This window comes from Xiphophorus couchianus, chromosome 5, assembly GCF_001444195.1.
Source record: "Xiphophorus couchianus chromosome 5, X_couchianus-1.0, whole genome shotgun sequence".
NCBI lineage: Eukaryota > Metazoa > Chordata > Actinopteri > Cyprinodontiformes > Poeciliidae > Xiphophorus > Xiphophorus couchianus.
The window spans coordinates 12035171-12052617 of record NC_040232.1 but is presented as its reverse complement, the minus strand read 5'-3'; the positions used below and the strand labels follow the sequence as shown (position 1 = coordinate 12052617).

Below are 17447 nucleotides of genomic sequence, written 5' to 3'. Positions count from 1 at the left end.
TTTGATCTGAACATCATGCATCACTAAATATATTTTACTGGAATTTTGACTAATACTTAGGGCATATCATTCTTTAACATCACAGCAGCAAACACATGTTTGCTATTAAACCACATCATTGTTATGTTGCCAAAACTAAGGAGCTACTTTCGAAACATAAAGGAAGGATTCCAGTTTAGAGTGACAGTGGAGTTGAGGAAACTAAAGCTGAAGTTTTATCTTTTATTTTTATTGTTTTAAAATGCACAGTTCAACAAGGGTGGAAAGGAGGATCTGAAGAATAAAATTGCTGAATGAGGATATGACAAAAAATACTAATGTTTAATTAGTATTACTTTTTGTCACACGCATTTTATTGTAAACACACTTTGACTAGGACTTATTTGGAAATAAACTTTTGTTTCTAACTTTATGGCTTCTAACTGAAAACAAGGAGGAAAAAAGAGAAACTATTATAACCATGAAACGGTTCATTTAAATCATATAAACTATTTAGCCTGATATGTTTTTTTAAAAAAAGCCTCTGTAACCACCGCAGAATATACATATTTATAAGGCTGGATAATACCATAACAATACCTGTTGTTTAGATGCATCAGTTTAGAATCTCTGTTTTTGGACATTTCCTGTTGGGACACGTGCTACACATTCGGCATACGCCAGCCAATGAAACCTTGAGAAGACCTTCAGTAAGCCAATCGCAAAGTTCCTGTCAGGATGATTTCCTGGTTTGGTTTGTTTAGCTGTGTCGACCATGGCCGCGGAAGGCGATTTTCTGGCGAGATACAGAGCTGTGTCAAATAAATTGAAGAAGTCAGTAAGACTTTAACTTACTTTGTTTCACTGTGAGGTTAAAAGGAATGACTAGACAACGTTAAGAACAACAACGTTTATTATCTTGAATGCTATATGTAGCATTGAAGGCTAATGCTAACAGTCAAAGCTAGCGGTCGCTGTCCGTCTCTGTCGTTTTTTTCATTATCTGTGCAATACATGTGTTTGCTTGTTTTTTATTAACTTGACATTCGCTTTGACTTTTATTGAGTAAGCTTTACCTTTATTAGTTAGTGGTAGTCGCTGGTTTGATTTCAGGAAAACATTCCCCCGACACATCAACCACAAAAAAAAAATGTAATAGAAATGTCAAGACTTCATAATGTTGAGGTGTAAGACCAAGAAGAATAACATGGATGTGACCAAATGGATTTTTCTTGCATAACAAATGTGTTAAAATTAGAGCGAGAAAAAAATGTAGCTTTTAACCCTCACCCTGGTTGCTTATTTTTAATCTTAAAAATAAGATTGGACTATAGAATACTGGTTTGTTAATGTAATCAAATATCTAAACATTTGTTGATATTTCTGCTTACAGCCATGTTAGTTATTAAATTAATCCAAATATGGATTAGCTATATAATAAATAATAAATATCCCCATTACTGTCTGTGTTCTTATCTAAGAGGCAAACTGTTTTCATGCTTAATTCTGTTCTACTCTATTACATTAGAGTGTTTCAAGAAACACTCTAATAATATCACTCTCTGACTCCCTGAACTTTTGGGGTTTATTGAGGTATTTTATAGTGTTAATATTTCTGTGAAACATGTTTGTTTCCAGGTTTCAATAAATATATGTTGTATTAAAGTTGGGCTTTACAATATTAGAAAATCACATGTTTGCAATAACATTGGTAAACGTTAAGTTGGCAACATCATTTGCTCTAAATCCCCATATTTTTCACTCTTCTCTTTCTAATCTGTGCTTCCAGCATTGTGTGATGTGACCTGTATCATGTTTGGTATTATAATCTGTGCCAGGTGTGAACATTTAACTGCACTGAGTCTCCATTCAGTAGGTTTATTGGCATGCAAAGTATGACCTCATTCCAAACAATCCTTTGCCTTATTGTTGTTGTGTGCACTGATATTAACATGTTGCTATATTTTGTGTATCCCTAATCAAACTCTAAGTCTTCATCACTGTCAGATTTAAGCCCTGTAACACATAACAGGTCAAAGATTAATCCAGAGCTTCACTTCAACTAATCATTTGATGTAAATGCTTCTGGTTTTGCTTTCTCATTGCAGACGTTTTCTCCGGAAGCCAAATGTAGCTGAAGCCAGTGAGCAGTTTGGTGAGTCGATCCTTTTCCAGGATTCAAGATTATCTGCTGTCTGTAGCAGCCGGGTATACTTGCGTCCATGAGATAGATGTTTTGTCACCTGCATAGCTTCTTAAAAATGAATCCTGTGTTATATTGATAATTCGTCCTTACATAGAAAACTTTTCCTTATGAGGAAGATTTTTCTTTCTTGTAGCAGTAATGTTTGCCAAAACTAAGAATACACTTGTAACCTGCTGCTTTTAGAACTGTCTTTATATTAGAAAATACATTTCATAAAATGTAAATAACCCTAAACAACCACTGACTATTATGAATCTTTACAAAGGTTTATAAAAGATTCAGATTGCTTAAGACCCATAGAGTTAGTCTATTCTGTTGTTCTCTTCTAACACTTTTCCTGCCCAACAAAGATGTTCATCAGGAGACTGTCAAAGCTCCAGTGGAGCAGTTACCTGAAAATAGACACAAAGAGGCATTTTCTTGTCATGGTTGTGAAACTCTGCGTCTGCAGACTGTCAGGATATCAGAGACAGATTTATCTCCATGGCTACATAGGTTTTAATTGTAGCAACAGTTAAAGATTGAGATGGATCTAGTCAAACCATGAAGAACAGCTGAAAATCTGTCTCTTTGAGAGACAGTTTTGACTGATCCAATTTTATATAGTCTGGTTTCTTAACAGCTTATAGCTGCCACAGAGCTGACAGGAAATAATGTTTACAATATTTAAGTAAAGAACTGAATAATTGTGCCGCGGGTTGTTCTTCATAATCCTAAAGACTGAACTGATCAATGGGCAACACAAAACGTAATTGTCAGCATAAAGCTACTCCTGTTATATACAACAAACGCGGCAGGTTAATAGGGTTGGATGTTCCTGTAGAGGCATAAAAAAGACCAACATTGCACTAAATTCAACATTAAAGTACAAAGAACAGATTTAAAATGTGTTTGCTCAACATGGACAGAAAAAAGCTTGTTTTAATTCTTCGTGTGTCTTTCCTTTCAGTTTAGCTGTCCTGATTTTCAGGATGAAGGTTGTGTATCCTGCACGCAGTCCTCATTTTTTCCACAAATATCTTTAATAGCTCTGTTAGGGTGAGAAATGTCTGAACAGAACATCAGCGCTGTCACTTGGTCTGCCCCTGTGATAACAGGGAGCAGATGTTTTAGAACAGTTTCACTGTTTGCCTCTTCTGTTTCATTGATTTTTCCTTCTGCATGCGCGCTTCCAGGTCAGCTGGCGAAGGAGCTGAAGCAGCAGGACTGTCTTCAGTATGCCGCCTTCTGTAACCTGGCCATGGCTCGGTGAGTGCACACGGCCAAGGTAGAATTTTAATGTTTGGACTTCTTTATGGTTATTTCAGTCTTCTGTTCATTTGGTAATGATGGTGACATAATGAGAGATTTTGGGACATTTTCTTCAGCAGGTTATATTGACTTATTGAAAGTATTGTTAATATTTGATGTTATTATTAGATCTGAGTGATCTGATCATGAATGTATGGGGCTAAAGGCTAACAGGTTTATGTATTTGACACCCACTATAATAATGCATCTATGTCCATATTTTTGTCTACGTCATTACAGGTATTACATTTTTTTTTAATACCTCCAGCAGTATTTATGTCTCTGTGTGAGTCAGCTGAGTTTGGCTCCAGTCTTTGGCTTACTCTAAGCTACTCTTTCGAAATGAACATGGCAGATAAAGCATTTTACTGCTGCCGGATGAACCTGGTTTTAAATGTTCTAAGTTTTCTAAGTCTGAAGTGGTCTAAAAAAGTAAGCAACATTATACCGAGGTAAAATTTGTTACACCACAGCAATGTGCCAAGCAGGAGCAGCTACATGGGGGCTGATGAGCCTGGACAAAGCTGGCGGCTGCACTCACAGGTTGGACGAGTTGTATGTCTGCTACATTTTCCCATTTTTCCTGCACATTTTACCGATTAGCTGCCGGTATTCAAATGTGCAGAATAATAAATCCATTTCTCTTTCATCTTGTTTTAATCTCACATTAATGTAGATATTTAAATGGATTCAAAATGTAGCACTGCACCAATTTTTTTTCAGCGACCAATAAATGTGACTTTCAAAATGACTCAAATCACTTTTGCATTCAGCTCCATGTATGATTATTTATTTATGTACAGGTGCGAGCAGACCCTGTTTAATGCTCCTGGAGAAGCACTGGCCTTAACTGACGCTGCGCGTCTCTTTCTGTCATCTGAGAAGGAGATCAAAGCCCTGCAGGCTCCGAGCTTCGATGAACACCTTCAAGCTGCCCTCAACTGCTACAGTTTTGCCATTAAGGTAGGCTGTGTAACAGCAGCAGAACTCCGTTCAGTGTAATATCTGAAAACAGATGGGAGTCTGACTGCATTCTTGTGCTGTGACTGAATGCTGATGTGAAAATGCGTTACAGGTGTACATTGAGATGAACCAGCCTGTGATGGCAGCCAGCCTGTGTTTGGAACTTGGCAACGCGCTCAAGGTTGGATTATTGCTTCCAGCTGTCCCGTATGATTAATGAAGAAGGTTTTCAATTTTGCTTTAAGGGTCATTCATGTAAGCCACATGGCGCATCAGTCTTTTCTCCTTACTTCTACAGGAAATGAACAGACCAGGAGAAGCGATCGTTCACTTCCAGAGGGCTGCAGAGTTACAGACGCAGACGCCTATAGAAGCTCTGCTGTCCATGGGAGAGATAGCCACGTGTAAAATCCTCACACGTGAGTTGCGTCCGCTCATTCGAATGAGATCATGTCATTTGCGGTACATTGGGCTTGATTCCAGATGTTTGACTTTGTATTCAACTCCTCTGGTTTGCAGGTGACTATGACGGTGCTTTATCAGTGTTCACAGAGATGCAGCTGATGTGTCAGGAGAGAGGACTGCAGCTTCCAGGCACCACAAGCCCTATTGGTGAGGCTCCGACCAGAGCCTACTGGTCACCATTCTTAGATGCTCAGACTCTTGTATATTTCTATGTTGTCTCTAGTGTCGTTTGTTCCTGTGATTAAACTGAAAAACTCACCAGTTTCTTTGTTTCAATCAAAAGGTGCCTTTCTGGACATTGTAGCAAAATGTGAGATTTCTAGAGTTCTGCTGCTGATGTTACTTGAGGTAAGCTTTGTGAAAATTGTTTTTATTTTTATGTAAAGATACTTCTGAAATGTTTTTGCGCCAAATACTGGGGCCTTCTAAAAGTATTCACACACTTGCAAGTCTTTCATAATACATAAGCAATCGTGCATTTCAGTGTGTTAATTGAATTTTCCAAGTACAAAACAAATTTGTGAGGTGAAATGAACCTGAGATATAGTTTTGTGTGGTGTGAATTTCTATTCAGCCTTCCTGAGTCAGTGCTTTGTAGAACCACCTTCTACTGCAGAAAATGGTTCTACAAAGGCAGTGTTTATACCAGCTTTGCATGTAAAGAGAGTTAAATTTTTGCCTACTCATCTTTGTAAAATACATTAAGGTCAGTTGTCCTGCAATTAATTTACAAATAAACAACCCTTAACCGTTAAAGCTATAAAAGAGCAAAACATTTTCAGGCATTAAAACAGCTCAACTGCTGCAGGTCATCACATTTTAATGGAACTGCCTCATGTGTGTGGGTGTTTCTTTGCAGCCTCCACCTCAGAAGTTACTACCAGAACATGCCCAGACCCTGGAGAGGTACGCCTGGGAATCCTTTGACCCTCATAGCCAAGGTAGATGCTCCTTAATATTTAACTGTTTGGGAGAGTTGGAGGGAAAAAAGTGAACGATTTTAGTTCCCGTCAAACTCTGAGCATGAATCAGGTGAATGACCCTGGCAGTGGTGTAAATATGAATGCTGTTTGCTCTTTCAGTGACCTTCCTGCCTGAGAATGTGTTCCTGCTTCTGCAGTCTATAGTGGTGAGTTTTGTGATACATGCACTTGGCCAAGTCAAAAGGTTCCTGACCTTTTCTGCCTCACACACAGACGTTGTTTTTCATAGCCTGTACATGACAGTGATTAATGTTTTGGTTGCATTTCCCCCTTTGGCAGCATAATTACTCTTCTCTATTTGGCACCAATGTTGCTAGACTTTTCATAGTATCTTTCAGTTTCTCGCAGTTAATATTTTGTATTTTATTTGTACAACCACAAAGTAGTTTATTGGAGTTTTATCAGCTCAACATGATGGTGAAGTGGAAGTACAATGATAAAAGTATTTTTTTTCTTCCTCCTAGCAGTGAAGGTTCATCCTCTAGCAGGAAAAATATTCTAAATATAAAGCTAGAGAGCTGGGCAATAACAATAGCTACCGCAATAGACATGCGATTAATATCAATAGAAAATGTGTCCAACAGAATGTTCAATAATTTCACTTAACTGCGATACAGAACCACAGAGTATTCTGGGGGTTGTAGGCAAAGGAAAGGCTTTATCCACTCAAGCTCTCACGGCCAGCTAAGCAAGGTTGGTGGCATCAACTAACTCACTTGCTCTTTGGTTGCCTTGCAGCAACCTGTTGAATAACTTGCGCAGCAGTAGTTTCAGGTTTTGCCACAGTAACTCACAACTACTTAAAAATAAAAAAAACAGTGTGGAGCTAAAGGAGAAAATTAGTACAACAACTTGTGAGGAAACAGTGGATAAAACAGGAAAGGAAAATGTTTGGCTGTATTTCAGATATTTAAATTTTTTAAAAAACCATATGAAAAATTATTGATATTGACTGATGTGAAACCCTTATATTGTGGTAAGTTTTCATCCATTTCAACCGGCCCTGAGCTACAGTAGAAAGACAGATCAAAGTATAATTGTGTTTTTTAATGGCCTACACCTAAATATATTGACGGTGTTGGTTTGCAGCTGTAATTACAACAAAAGGTGCTCGTACTTCTACAAAGTACTAAACTAGGCAGCTGAATAGTGAATGCATGTCACTCTTTTTCAGGTTTTAATTTGTAAATAAAAAAAGTGTTTTATTTTCCTTCCACTTCTCAATTATACACTACTGTGTACCAGTCTGTCTCAAAAATCCCCCCAAATTCCCAATTAAATAGAAGTTTGTAATGTGACAAGAAGTGAAAATGTTCAAGCTGTTTGACTAATACAGCAAGGCTCTGCATAAGTCGAATACCTTTAATAAAATAAGAGTTTCTGTTCTTTTTATGCTGCCTAAGCTCATTTTATGTGGCAGTAAACATAGAAATATGAGACGTTAACAAGCTCATTTGAATCTGTAGTTATGTTTTTATTAGTGCGGTGTCTAACAACAGATCTGTTCTGCAGATGGCGTGTCAGGAAAAAGACACAGAGTCCCTCAAGTCCTTGCAGACTGAGCTGTGGTGAGCATTCATAAATGTCTCGTCCCATCATGTGATCTGCACAGAGAAGCATTTCCAGGCCTCGCCATCATTTTCCATATTGATCACGTTTTTGTGGCTTTTCTCTCTGCAGGCCTTTTCTGACGGCAGAGCAGAATCATCTGCTCCACCTTGTGGTTCTGGAGCAAATTGCACCGTCTGGTCAAGGCATTTAGCATAGCCTGGCTTTTACTCACTTCCTCTGGGAACAATACTGTGTGTAATGAATTTCCCGTTTCTGAGCGGTCTGTTCTAAGACCCAAAGAAGGGTTGTTTTCACAGTTTAGGATCTCTGGCAGAGACACTTTCATGTTTTATTCACTCATTTCAACCTGGACCAATACTTATATGATTTAAAATGAGGTTGTTTGAGGTAAAACACAGCTTCTGTTTGTTTGAATTGACTTTATTAGTAAAAGACATGGCTTAGACTCCAATGTAAATACAAACAAATTGTCTAATGCATAGTTCTGTTAAATGGTAAAACGTAACACCTCCGCTCTTCATCCCTGGATCGTTTTAAGGTTCACTTGTACAAACGTACTTTACATAAGATAGCAGCCGACTACAGACAGAAAACAAAACATAGCTTAAAAAAAGTACACTCAATACAAAATGCTACAAAAATATAATTGGTTACATTGTACATAGACGTAGAAGGTATATACCATACTTGTAAAATAATGAAAAACGATTAAATGTTCTGTGAAGTAAGGCTTTTGTTTCAAGAGTGTTCATTGTTATTGCTATTTAGGCAAGTCTCTGTACCCTCTGAGGTACAGGGCAGTAGTAACTATCAGCCTCACAACACAATTACCTCACATGATGGATTCACTCAACATATCTTTCTAAAATACAGTATATCCCAGGAGCTTCTTCTGAAGGTGCTCATCTTTTCACATCACAACTTTGTTAGAAACTTTAGTTTTTAGTTCAGCAACAGAAAAGATGACTGACACAACACTCATGTCTTAGGATGTCAGCAACCTGGATATAAGTGTCAAACATAAGCTGCAATTCTGATCAGAGGTTAGATCCACTCATTACAGGAAGAAGTTCCATATTCATTTTTTCCTTCTTTTTTTCCAGTACAGGATGATGCCACATGTAGCTTCAGGAATTTTTAAAAGACAAGAATCTGATGCACAAGTCTGAAAAAAAATGTTGTTCCATAAACACTCAAAAATAAATATGCACCCTCACTGATATAATATATCTCACTAAGAAGGCTTTTGGTATAATTCTGGCTGGATACTTCCTATCAAACGGGTAGAGTTCATTCAAATTAGTTGGTTTTCAGGCAGAGGTCCATCTTTTAAGCACAGAACACACATTTTCAATTGGGTTATGGATTTCCAGTATCTTATTTTCTCAACCTGCTTTATCCGTTTCGAAATTATACATTTGAGCCTTTAGGTGTGGGACGGATTAGCAAAAACTCACAACAAATTCAAAATTGTTTCCATTTTAACATAAATTATCTCAGCAAACTGAAAATAGAGGAATATTGAATGCATGCCAAGTGAGTGTATGAGCAGTTCTGAGTGGATCTGTACCACTCACAAATTAAACTTAGATGAACAGATCAGACATGTGCGTGGCGGAAATCTAGTCAGCACAGTCAGAAGAACAGCAAGTAACATTTCACACAGACTTTAAAATGCTGATAATGTCTGGACTGAGTTTCCAGCCCTACAAGTAGCTACATCGCAGAGATAAATGATTAATTAGTTAAGGTTACACAGATAAAAAAATCTCCTTACCCACTTACAGTCCCATTCTCCAACTCTAACTTGTTAAAATCAAATCAAGAGTATTGGCTCGTTAGCATTCCAACATATTCCTAACTGAGGATGAAGCTGACAAGTCTTGAAATGACTAAAAGGACAAAGGAGCATGGACCCCATCCTCCTCCAATTCACTCATTCCTCTTCCGCAGCACGATGTAGGTGATGGTGAGGAAGAGAGTGAGGACGAAAGAGATCCACGCCAGGATGTAGCTGTGCCCGTACCATCCTTTTTTGTCAGTGGTGTGAAGCTGCGCTGTGTAGATCGAGGCTGCGGTCATTATGCACAGGCCTGCAGGAGAAGAGGAAGGAAGGAAATGGGGAGTGATGATGCACAGAGATGAGATTTTTAGAAGTAGTCATGTTTTCTCTGAAAAGGAAAAAAGTCAACAGCAGCAAGATTGTTAAAGAGGGCTTGTGTATAGCTCCAGGCCATTTGGTTCAAACAGTAAAACCATTAATATTATATAGATCCTGATACATTTCAAGCTTTTATTTCTGTTCCATTACAATGATTATTGTAAGTAGGGGTTAGCGATATGCACGTAAAGTTTTATTACGATACTTTGTGGTATCATTCCTACACATACCCATTTGTAATGCGCTTCCTAAGGATACCAGGCACACAAAAAAATTTGATTTATATCACTAATCTGCACACAGTAATCACGTCTAGTTATATTTTGAAATGTATTGATATTTATTGATACTCTCAATGCAAAAAACAGTGGAAAAAATAGTAAAACTAACAATCCCAACAATACAGACAGTTTGGGGCTATTTTAAGCATCATTAATTTGAATTTATTGTGACAACGGTAAATCAATACCATGATTATACCATACCATGAATATCATGATTTTAAAAAAATGATGGCTGTAAATGATTAACAAAGCCAAACCCTAACTACAAGACCGAGGTTCTCACTATGTTACAATCTTACATCAGACCAGTAAATACCAGCTATTTCAAGATGTCGGCCTACAGGAAAGCATGTCCATCTACTGTATATGTAGTTGTTTCTTGGTCTGGCTGAACTGAAGTTAGACCTCTGGAAAACCCTCTGGCTTAACAGAAGGAATGTAAAAAGCTGTTTTCTGGATGCTTCTCTTTGAGCTGGCTTTTGAAACTCTGACTCCTGCTGCAGTCCACACTGCAGCAATCTACCCCATGTCTTTGAACAGATCATGGTTATCCCAGTTGCTGATGCAGATTTTCCTAACATACTTTTTCCTTCCACTCAACTTTCAATTATCATGCGTGGATAAAGAACTCTGTGACAAGCAAGCTTTTTTATAAATGACCTCTTCCTGTGGTTCGGCCTCAGAAGGTGTCAGTAGCTATTTCTTGGTCAGCTGTGAAGTCAGCATGTGTCCATATATTCGCATGGACTATAAAATATTTCTGTATTAAAAATACTTTATGTCTTACTTAACACTGCAATCCCATTTCCTGAGAAACATTTTGCATTTTAATTAGCTGTAAGACAGCCATCAAGATGAATAAAAATAGTATTTTAGTAATGAATCTATGAAAGTTTAACTTTTTGAACTAAACTACTAAAATGAAAACATTTTTTAATGATCTTCTAATTTATTGAGATGTGCCTATAAAATGAAATGAGAAATATGACAGCCACGCTTTATCTTTTCCATGTCATTACAGCTGCTATTCTTTGTGCAGGTTTCTTTATTATTTATTAATTCTCAGCAAATGTTCAGGACTGAAAACTGAGAGATTGCAGAAGAAACATAGAGATTGCTGTATGTTTCTGAACATAGAGGAGGTCAGAAACACAGAGGATCTGAACTCCTCTATGTTTCTGTCCACTTCTTTTGGTATCACCTGCTGATTACTGATTGTTTATTTCCTTAAATAGTCAGTACAGGGCCAACATGATCCATTAGAAATACAAACTGCCACCAAAACATCTAAAAGGATCACACCAATTATAGTCATGTTTAAAATCCATGCCATATTCAAGTATTTTTCATGTGGTTATTCGATGCTTTGCAGTACATGGCTGTGCACAAAAACCCCCCCAAAAAACCTCTGGAGGCTTCCAGGATGGGAAAATCCAATTGTTTTGAATCGTGACTGAAGCAACAAAGCTTTGGAGCCTTGAATAATGTAACATCCCAGGCATCCTCAGCTCACTGGCAGCTGTTTGGTGAGCTGCGCTTCAACTAAATATTTGTTTTTGAGATGAAAATTTAAAAAAGGAACATGTTAAGACATGGTCTTTTTTTACACTCAGTGATTTCGTACGCAGTTCTCCTCTATTGTTTATTGTTGCTACATTGTCATGCTTTCACACCATAACACAAACATGGTCACAGCATTTGAGGACGTCGCTCTTACTTTAAAACGGCTTAAATGTTTTACTTTGTCACTTCCTGTGAGACAAGATCATGATTCCTAAAAGCCAATGATGTTTCTGTGTATAACCACCTGGTCAAATTCTTTAGTCGAACAGAAACATGAGTCTGAAACTGACCCACCCTTCTGTATCCCCCACTGGGGATTGTAAAGACATTGGAGGAGTCTTTGGGTGTTGCCTGAGATAAAAAACCCTAACCATTTTCTGATACATACTGTATGTGCATCAGACAAAATTGTCTTAAAACATACTGAAAGGACAAGTTGAATTTACGATCATCTTGTAAATGAGTCTACAGTTAAAATGTTGTGCTTGTAGAGCTGAGTGAGCTGGCAGATCGACAGGAAACGTGGCCCAGCCAAAGGCACTGACAGCTGAAACAATGGAAAGGGCGATAAAACTCCTGGAAGATATCTGAACACAGTTATTGTTCCCAGATAGATGAATCTCTCATTTATTGTAAGAACAAACAAGATGGGAACAAACTGCTAGACGTCAGAATGGGCCAGGGCAAAAGGTTTTCCCAGCAACTCGTCTCGCTATAAAAGAGACGAGTTCTTTCACATTTTGTCACTTTACTTAGACTTAGACTGACTTTATTTTGCATGCACAAACGCAAACTTCAAAGTACTTCGTTTAGATTTTATGTGATAGAACAACACAACGTAGGACAAATTTTTAAAAGAAAAAGAAAATGAGTTAATACTTTGCCGAAAGACCTGTTCCGTCAACTGCAGCTGCGATTCTTTAATTCACATGTAATTCACATGTACAGATGTGAATTATTGCCCATTCTTTGCAAAATTGTTGAAGCTAAGTCAGATTTGGTGGAGAACATCAAGCATTAAATTCTAATTCTTGCCACAGATTCTCAACTGGATTTTGATCCTGACTTTGACTGGGTCACTCTAACACATGAACGAACTTCTTGGTGTTTGTCAGGGGGTTGTAGTTCTGTTCAAAGCTGAACCTCTGACTAGCCTCAAATCTTTAACAGCTAGGCACGCTGTATATTTACCTCCATTCTTCTACCAATCCGCTCTAACCAACTTTCCTGTCTCTGTTCAACATCAGCTTCCCTTAGCATGATGCCACCACCACTATGTTTCACATGGGGAAGGTGTTTTCAGGAATATATTATTACGGTAGTTGTCTGTCACTGTGTTCACCAGTGTTCTCTAACAAACCTGCTAGGTCTTCGTGAAACAGCCAGATTTAAACTGAGATTAAATTACACACATGGACTCTATTTGCCAATTACATGACTTTTGCAGGCAGTATGTTGCACTGGATTTTATGTTAGGGTATCAGTGTGAAGGAAGCTGAATAAGAATGCAAGTCATGGTTTTAGATGTTTAATTGTAATAAAAAATTGAAAATCATTAAACGGTTTCTTTAGCTTCATAATTTTATGCTACTCTGTGTGGCTCTATCACAGAAAAACCGAAAATTTGAAAAAGCATTTATAACACACTGTATGCTGCACCAAAACCAAAAGTCAGGAGTTATTATGTGTGACTGGACTAAAAGATCAGGTTAAGGAAGATGTATTTACATTAAAAAAGCAGCCAAACACTAACTGTTGTTTGCGTGTAAACAGCAATGAGACTGCAGATGATTGGATGGTCATAATCAGTGATGAATCTGTGCTGGATGAATAGATGGTACCAGAACTACTGTTGCAGTCAGAATATGTGGCTGTAAGTATGAAAGACCAGGAAGAAAAGTGTTCACAATTTCTAACTTAATAACAACCTACATAATAAGCAAACATAAGCTGTCATTTACAGCTTAGAATTTGCATCTCATTTGAGCTGATCTGTGCATGGAGGCTCAAGCATCACATGTTTTCTCTGACCTTTAAAACATGATCTCAAACACATTATTATTTTTAGTTAGTTAGCCTTAGGGATTACTAATAATGCCTCTTTTTGTAACGCTACAAAATCTCACATTTATTTCTGCTAGAATTTTTTTTTTCAATCGTCTGCATCGTTTTGAAGGCATCGAGGTTTAATGGCATTATTGACCTCGGTCAGCCAAGCATGCGGCATCCGTACGAAACAAAATGCAGCGATACGAAACAGGGACATGAATCAATATCTCTCACAGCAGCACTCTGCATTTGACTCCAGGTTACTTACAAGCGATTAACTGTAAAATGCCAGTGAAGATGAACCTCTGCCCTTTGGGCAGGGTAAACAGCTGAGCCACGAACACAAACAGGGCCAGGATGGTGAAAACGCAGGCCAGGACCGAGGTGGCCTGCACCGACTGGAGGAAGTCTGCAGTGAGATGGAAAGTTAAAAGAAAAAAAAATAACTTTTTCAATTAACACCGCTCATTTAAATTTTGTTTTTTGTTTTTTTTTTTGTATTCAAACCTGATTCGACTTCTGTGTATTTTTTCAGATCGCCATAATGCCAGTCTGAGTTTATTAAGTCCCACTTGCCCCACAGGTCTGTGTATGCAGTGTCAGTAACCCACCAGGCCTGAAAACAAGAGTAAATGTCAAAACATACAGAGGCACATAATGATTACATTGCAAACATTTGGAAGTTGTATTCTTGGCAAAGGTTTCTTTCCTCATCTTGTTTTTCCCTCTAATGTGTGTGTGTGTGCGTGTGTTTATCAATGTGGGCAGACCAATTCACTGTTGTCTCACAAAGCTTTTTTTTATTATTCTATACACATTGCTCTGCTTGTTTTTGTGCATGTGGAGGTCTGAAGATCCGCAACACAGTGGGCGGTGAAAACATATTTTGACATTTAAGTCAGGCTTTATTCTCGATGCTTTACACACTTGCACTGTGAGGCCAAAGGTGCAGGGAAAGGCATTGTTGAAAACTTCTGAACTAAAAGAACTGAGCTATAACTTAATGCGATCAGTCAGACTTTTATGTAAAATCAAATTCACTTTAAACATGGGAAATCACATACAAAACAACATGTCATGTTTGGTTTTTCTATTTGTTTTGCTATTTTGTTGTAGAGAATTATTTAGTCAATACAAAATCCACAGTCTTCGTAAGAATATTTTACACACACACACTTGTTGACATCACATAGCATATAGCAAATAATCACAGTTCTTTTAGACAATTTTGTCTTTTTTATTCTCTTTGTTATTCACTATTGTTTTAATCAAATTCCCTATTTTGAGGTGTTTACATGTTGTTATTTATTGTCACACCAAAATATTGGAGCTGCAGTAGAAAACACCTCATGGATTTCAGGAATATTTGCCAAAAATGTTAAAAATTTAGGGTTAGGGCTAGGTTAAATAATATTTTCATAACACTTTCTGATATTAAAAATCCACAACATTTCTAATCAATGTGAAGTATGTTTCCTGAAGGACTATCCCATTGTTGTTAGCATACAGTGTCTTTGTGTAGGGTAATATCATTAGTCCTGAATATGAAGGAGTGTTTTAAGCTTTCCACCTTATTGTTATTTTCCAGACTCTTATTGCTAAGTGGAAAAGGAAATTGTACTTAAGTCTCATAATTAAAGGTCAACTAATGGTGAGACTTCTACATCTGGAATAAAGATTTACACTAAGTGATTACAGAGACAGGCTAACTGTTAGCCAATGCTGATGCTAAAGTTGGCATCTGCTTGGAAGCTTCCTTTAAAAAGTAAACTAAAGGATGTTTTACAGTTTTTAAGGAATCTGGAATGTATTTATCTTTCAAGATTGTTTGTTTGAAATATCTCAACTGATCAAACATGAACTGGATAAATCTATATTAAACAATGATTCTTTAAAACACAGTTTAAGATAAATTAAACCTTCCCTCTTTTTGTCAATGTTTTCTTTTGCATCAGGGCCCCTTTGTAAGCTATAAAGTGCAAAATAATGGGCAGAGGTCAGTAAAGACACCAAATGAGCAAGAATGTAGAATTTCTGAATGAACAGAGCAGGAAGTGCTCTGCTTTTACTTTGATAAGTTGAGAATGTGTAATGACTTAGCCAGCTTAATAATATTTCAGGGTTTCTTAAGTTCTTTTTTGATTTCAAATGATCCAAGGACATTTAATACAACCCTCAGTTAAAGTAGCATCAGTGTTTATCACCCCACAGCTAACATGAACAGATTGTTATCATCATAAACTGCTCACAGTCCACTGTTACTAGTGAAAAAACTCTCCACAGTAAAACATGAAGCTATGTATGTTAGAGCTGCAGTCTAGCTTCCACAATGGCTCGCTTTCATTAGTGATTACATGAAATGGGTCATTCCGCCAAATGGGTGCCATCTCCTTTTTGTAAATTTCCAAAATTAAAGTAGTTTTTACATATTTTTTCCTAACCTGAATCTACTAGTACAGTATACATAAGTGGTCATTGGCCATCTCAGCTAACTTTATTTAACTTTTACAAAGGTTTTTACCAAAGATGGTTGCATTTTTAAAATGGCAAAATATCGGGCACAAATTGGTGAAGGGGTTGACTGACCGAAACCCATGAGCTCAGTTCTGTTGCCTCTTGTGATGTCATCATCCAAATTGAAAACAAATTAGCAGGGATTTTTGTCATCCAGTGCCGTTTTTTAAACTCCTACAGTGAAAATTTGTTTCCCAGCTTTGATTTTGCCATCCGTACAGATTAGTTAGGGGGGGGGGGGGGGGGGGAATCACTTCTGGGCCCCCTAAGTAAGAAAATAAAAAGTACTCACGTTATCAATGGTGGCCACCAGGAGTAGGATGATGGTGGTGACGTGCAAAACGACGATCCCTGCCAGCACCAACATTGTGACCCTCTGAAAATTGATAACTGAGAGGAATGCGAACGGATGCACATCATTGCTTATTTTCCACTCACATGCGCTTTATAGGACGCATCAATTAACACACAGCACGAGTTCCAGTTATACAATTTAACATTGAAAGACGTTGAAAACAGAGAGGAGAGAGACAGAGAGCCATTACATGCGGATCCAAACACGCCCCGGGAGTCAGGAGGATTTTGGAACAACATTTGGAGTCAGACACGTCACACAGTTAGGCGGTTTGACGCTCCAAAGCGCTTCATTTTACAACTCAGTCCTCTTTTCTAGCAACTTAAAGTAAATTCCTCCCCAGTTAAATGCTCTGAAAACTACTGCTCTTCGCTTATCTTCTCGTTTTCACCGCTTTCCGCAGTATCCGTCGACGAGAAAGACGCGTTTGTTTGGACGTGTTTGGGCATTCCCAAATGGGACCCCTTCAGTTACACACACACACACACACACACGCACACACACAGGCCCGGCCCAACGCCGTAGTCAACAACTTTAGAAAGAGCGCGAGAATCCAGCAAGGAAAAAACGACTCACAACTCTAACTTGCACAAAAACAAAAATGACTATATTAGATGTGCAACCTCTTTGGCGCACTTATTGTGCTTATTTTACCCTTCAACGCTTTTACAGTGCACTCTTCTAACGTTATCTCTCTTTATAATAACAAATAAGACTGATAACACAGTTCCGAAGAGTATGTGCGGTAATCCGGGACTTCTCTGAAATAACTACAGAATGAATAAAAGTTACCTGAAAGCGCTTCAAGTTTCGGCGCAGCAGCTGCTTGGGAATGTGTAAAAGTGTGTCCCCACCCTGCTTCTAATTCTCAACACACACATCTCCCTGTTTTCTCACTCTCTTTCCACCCCTTTTTACTCTCTCCTCTTAGCCCCACCCAGAAAGTCTCAAATATATATGTGTGTATTTTTTTTCAATAAAAGAAAGACTCAAACCACGGAAATGCTTTCATGGTGTACTTAAAACTGTGCGTAAAACGGGTCGCATCTAAAAATCCGACTTT

At 37.9% G+C, this 17447-nt stretch overlaps 2 protein-coding genes across 3 annotated transcripts; one reads left to right on the top strand and one right to left on the bottom strand.

Moving 5' to 3' along the window:
* The first annotated feature begins 672 nt into the window (after positions 1-672).
* Positions 673-8186, top strand: f8a (coagulation factor VIII associated). The gene is made up of 12 exons (XM_028017498.1): positions 673-813; positions 2088-2134; positions 3361-3433; positions 4279-4438; positions 4551-4619; positions 4737-4857; positions 4958-5050; positions 5187-5251; positions 5763-5844; positions 5986-6032; positions 7399-7454; positions 7567-8186. The coding sequence occupies exons 1-12, from the start codon at positions 755-757 to the stop codon at positions 7646-7648; spliced, it is 954 nt and encodes a 317-aa protein (XP_027873299.1). The 5' UTR covers positions 673-754; the 3' UTR covers positions 7649-8186.
* A 752-nt stretch (positions 8187-8938) lies between these two features.
* Positions 8939-17307, bottom strand: LOC114144554 (epithelial membrane protein 1). 2 transcript variants are annotated; one of them, XM_028017499.1, is made up of 5 exons: positions 17177-17307; positions 16322-16405; positions 14023-14131; positions 13784-13924; positions 8939-9551 (listed from the first exon to the last, which is right to left on the bottom strand). In XM_028017499.1, the coding sequence occupies exons 2-5, from the start codon at positions 16394-16396 to the stop codon at positions 9391-9393; spliced, it is 486 nt and encodes a 161-aa protein (XP_027873300.1). In that variant the 5' UTR covers positions 16397-16405; positions 17177-17307; the 3' UTR covers positions 8939-9390. The 2 variants fall into 2 exon arrangements, with proteins under 2 accessions (XP_027873300.1, XP_027873301.1); XM_028017500.1 differs by lacking the exon at positions 17177-17307 and adding an exon at positions 16575-16804.
* Positions 17308-17447: the final 140 nt, after the last annotated feature.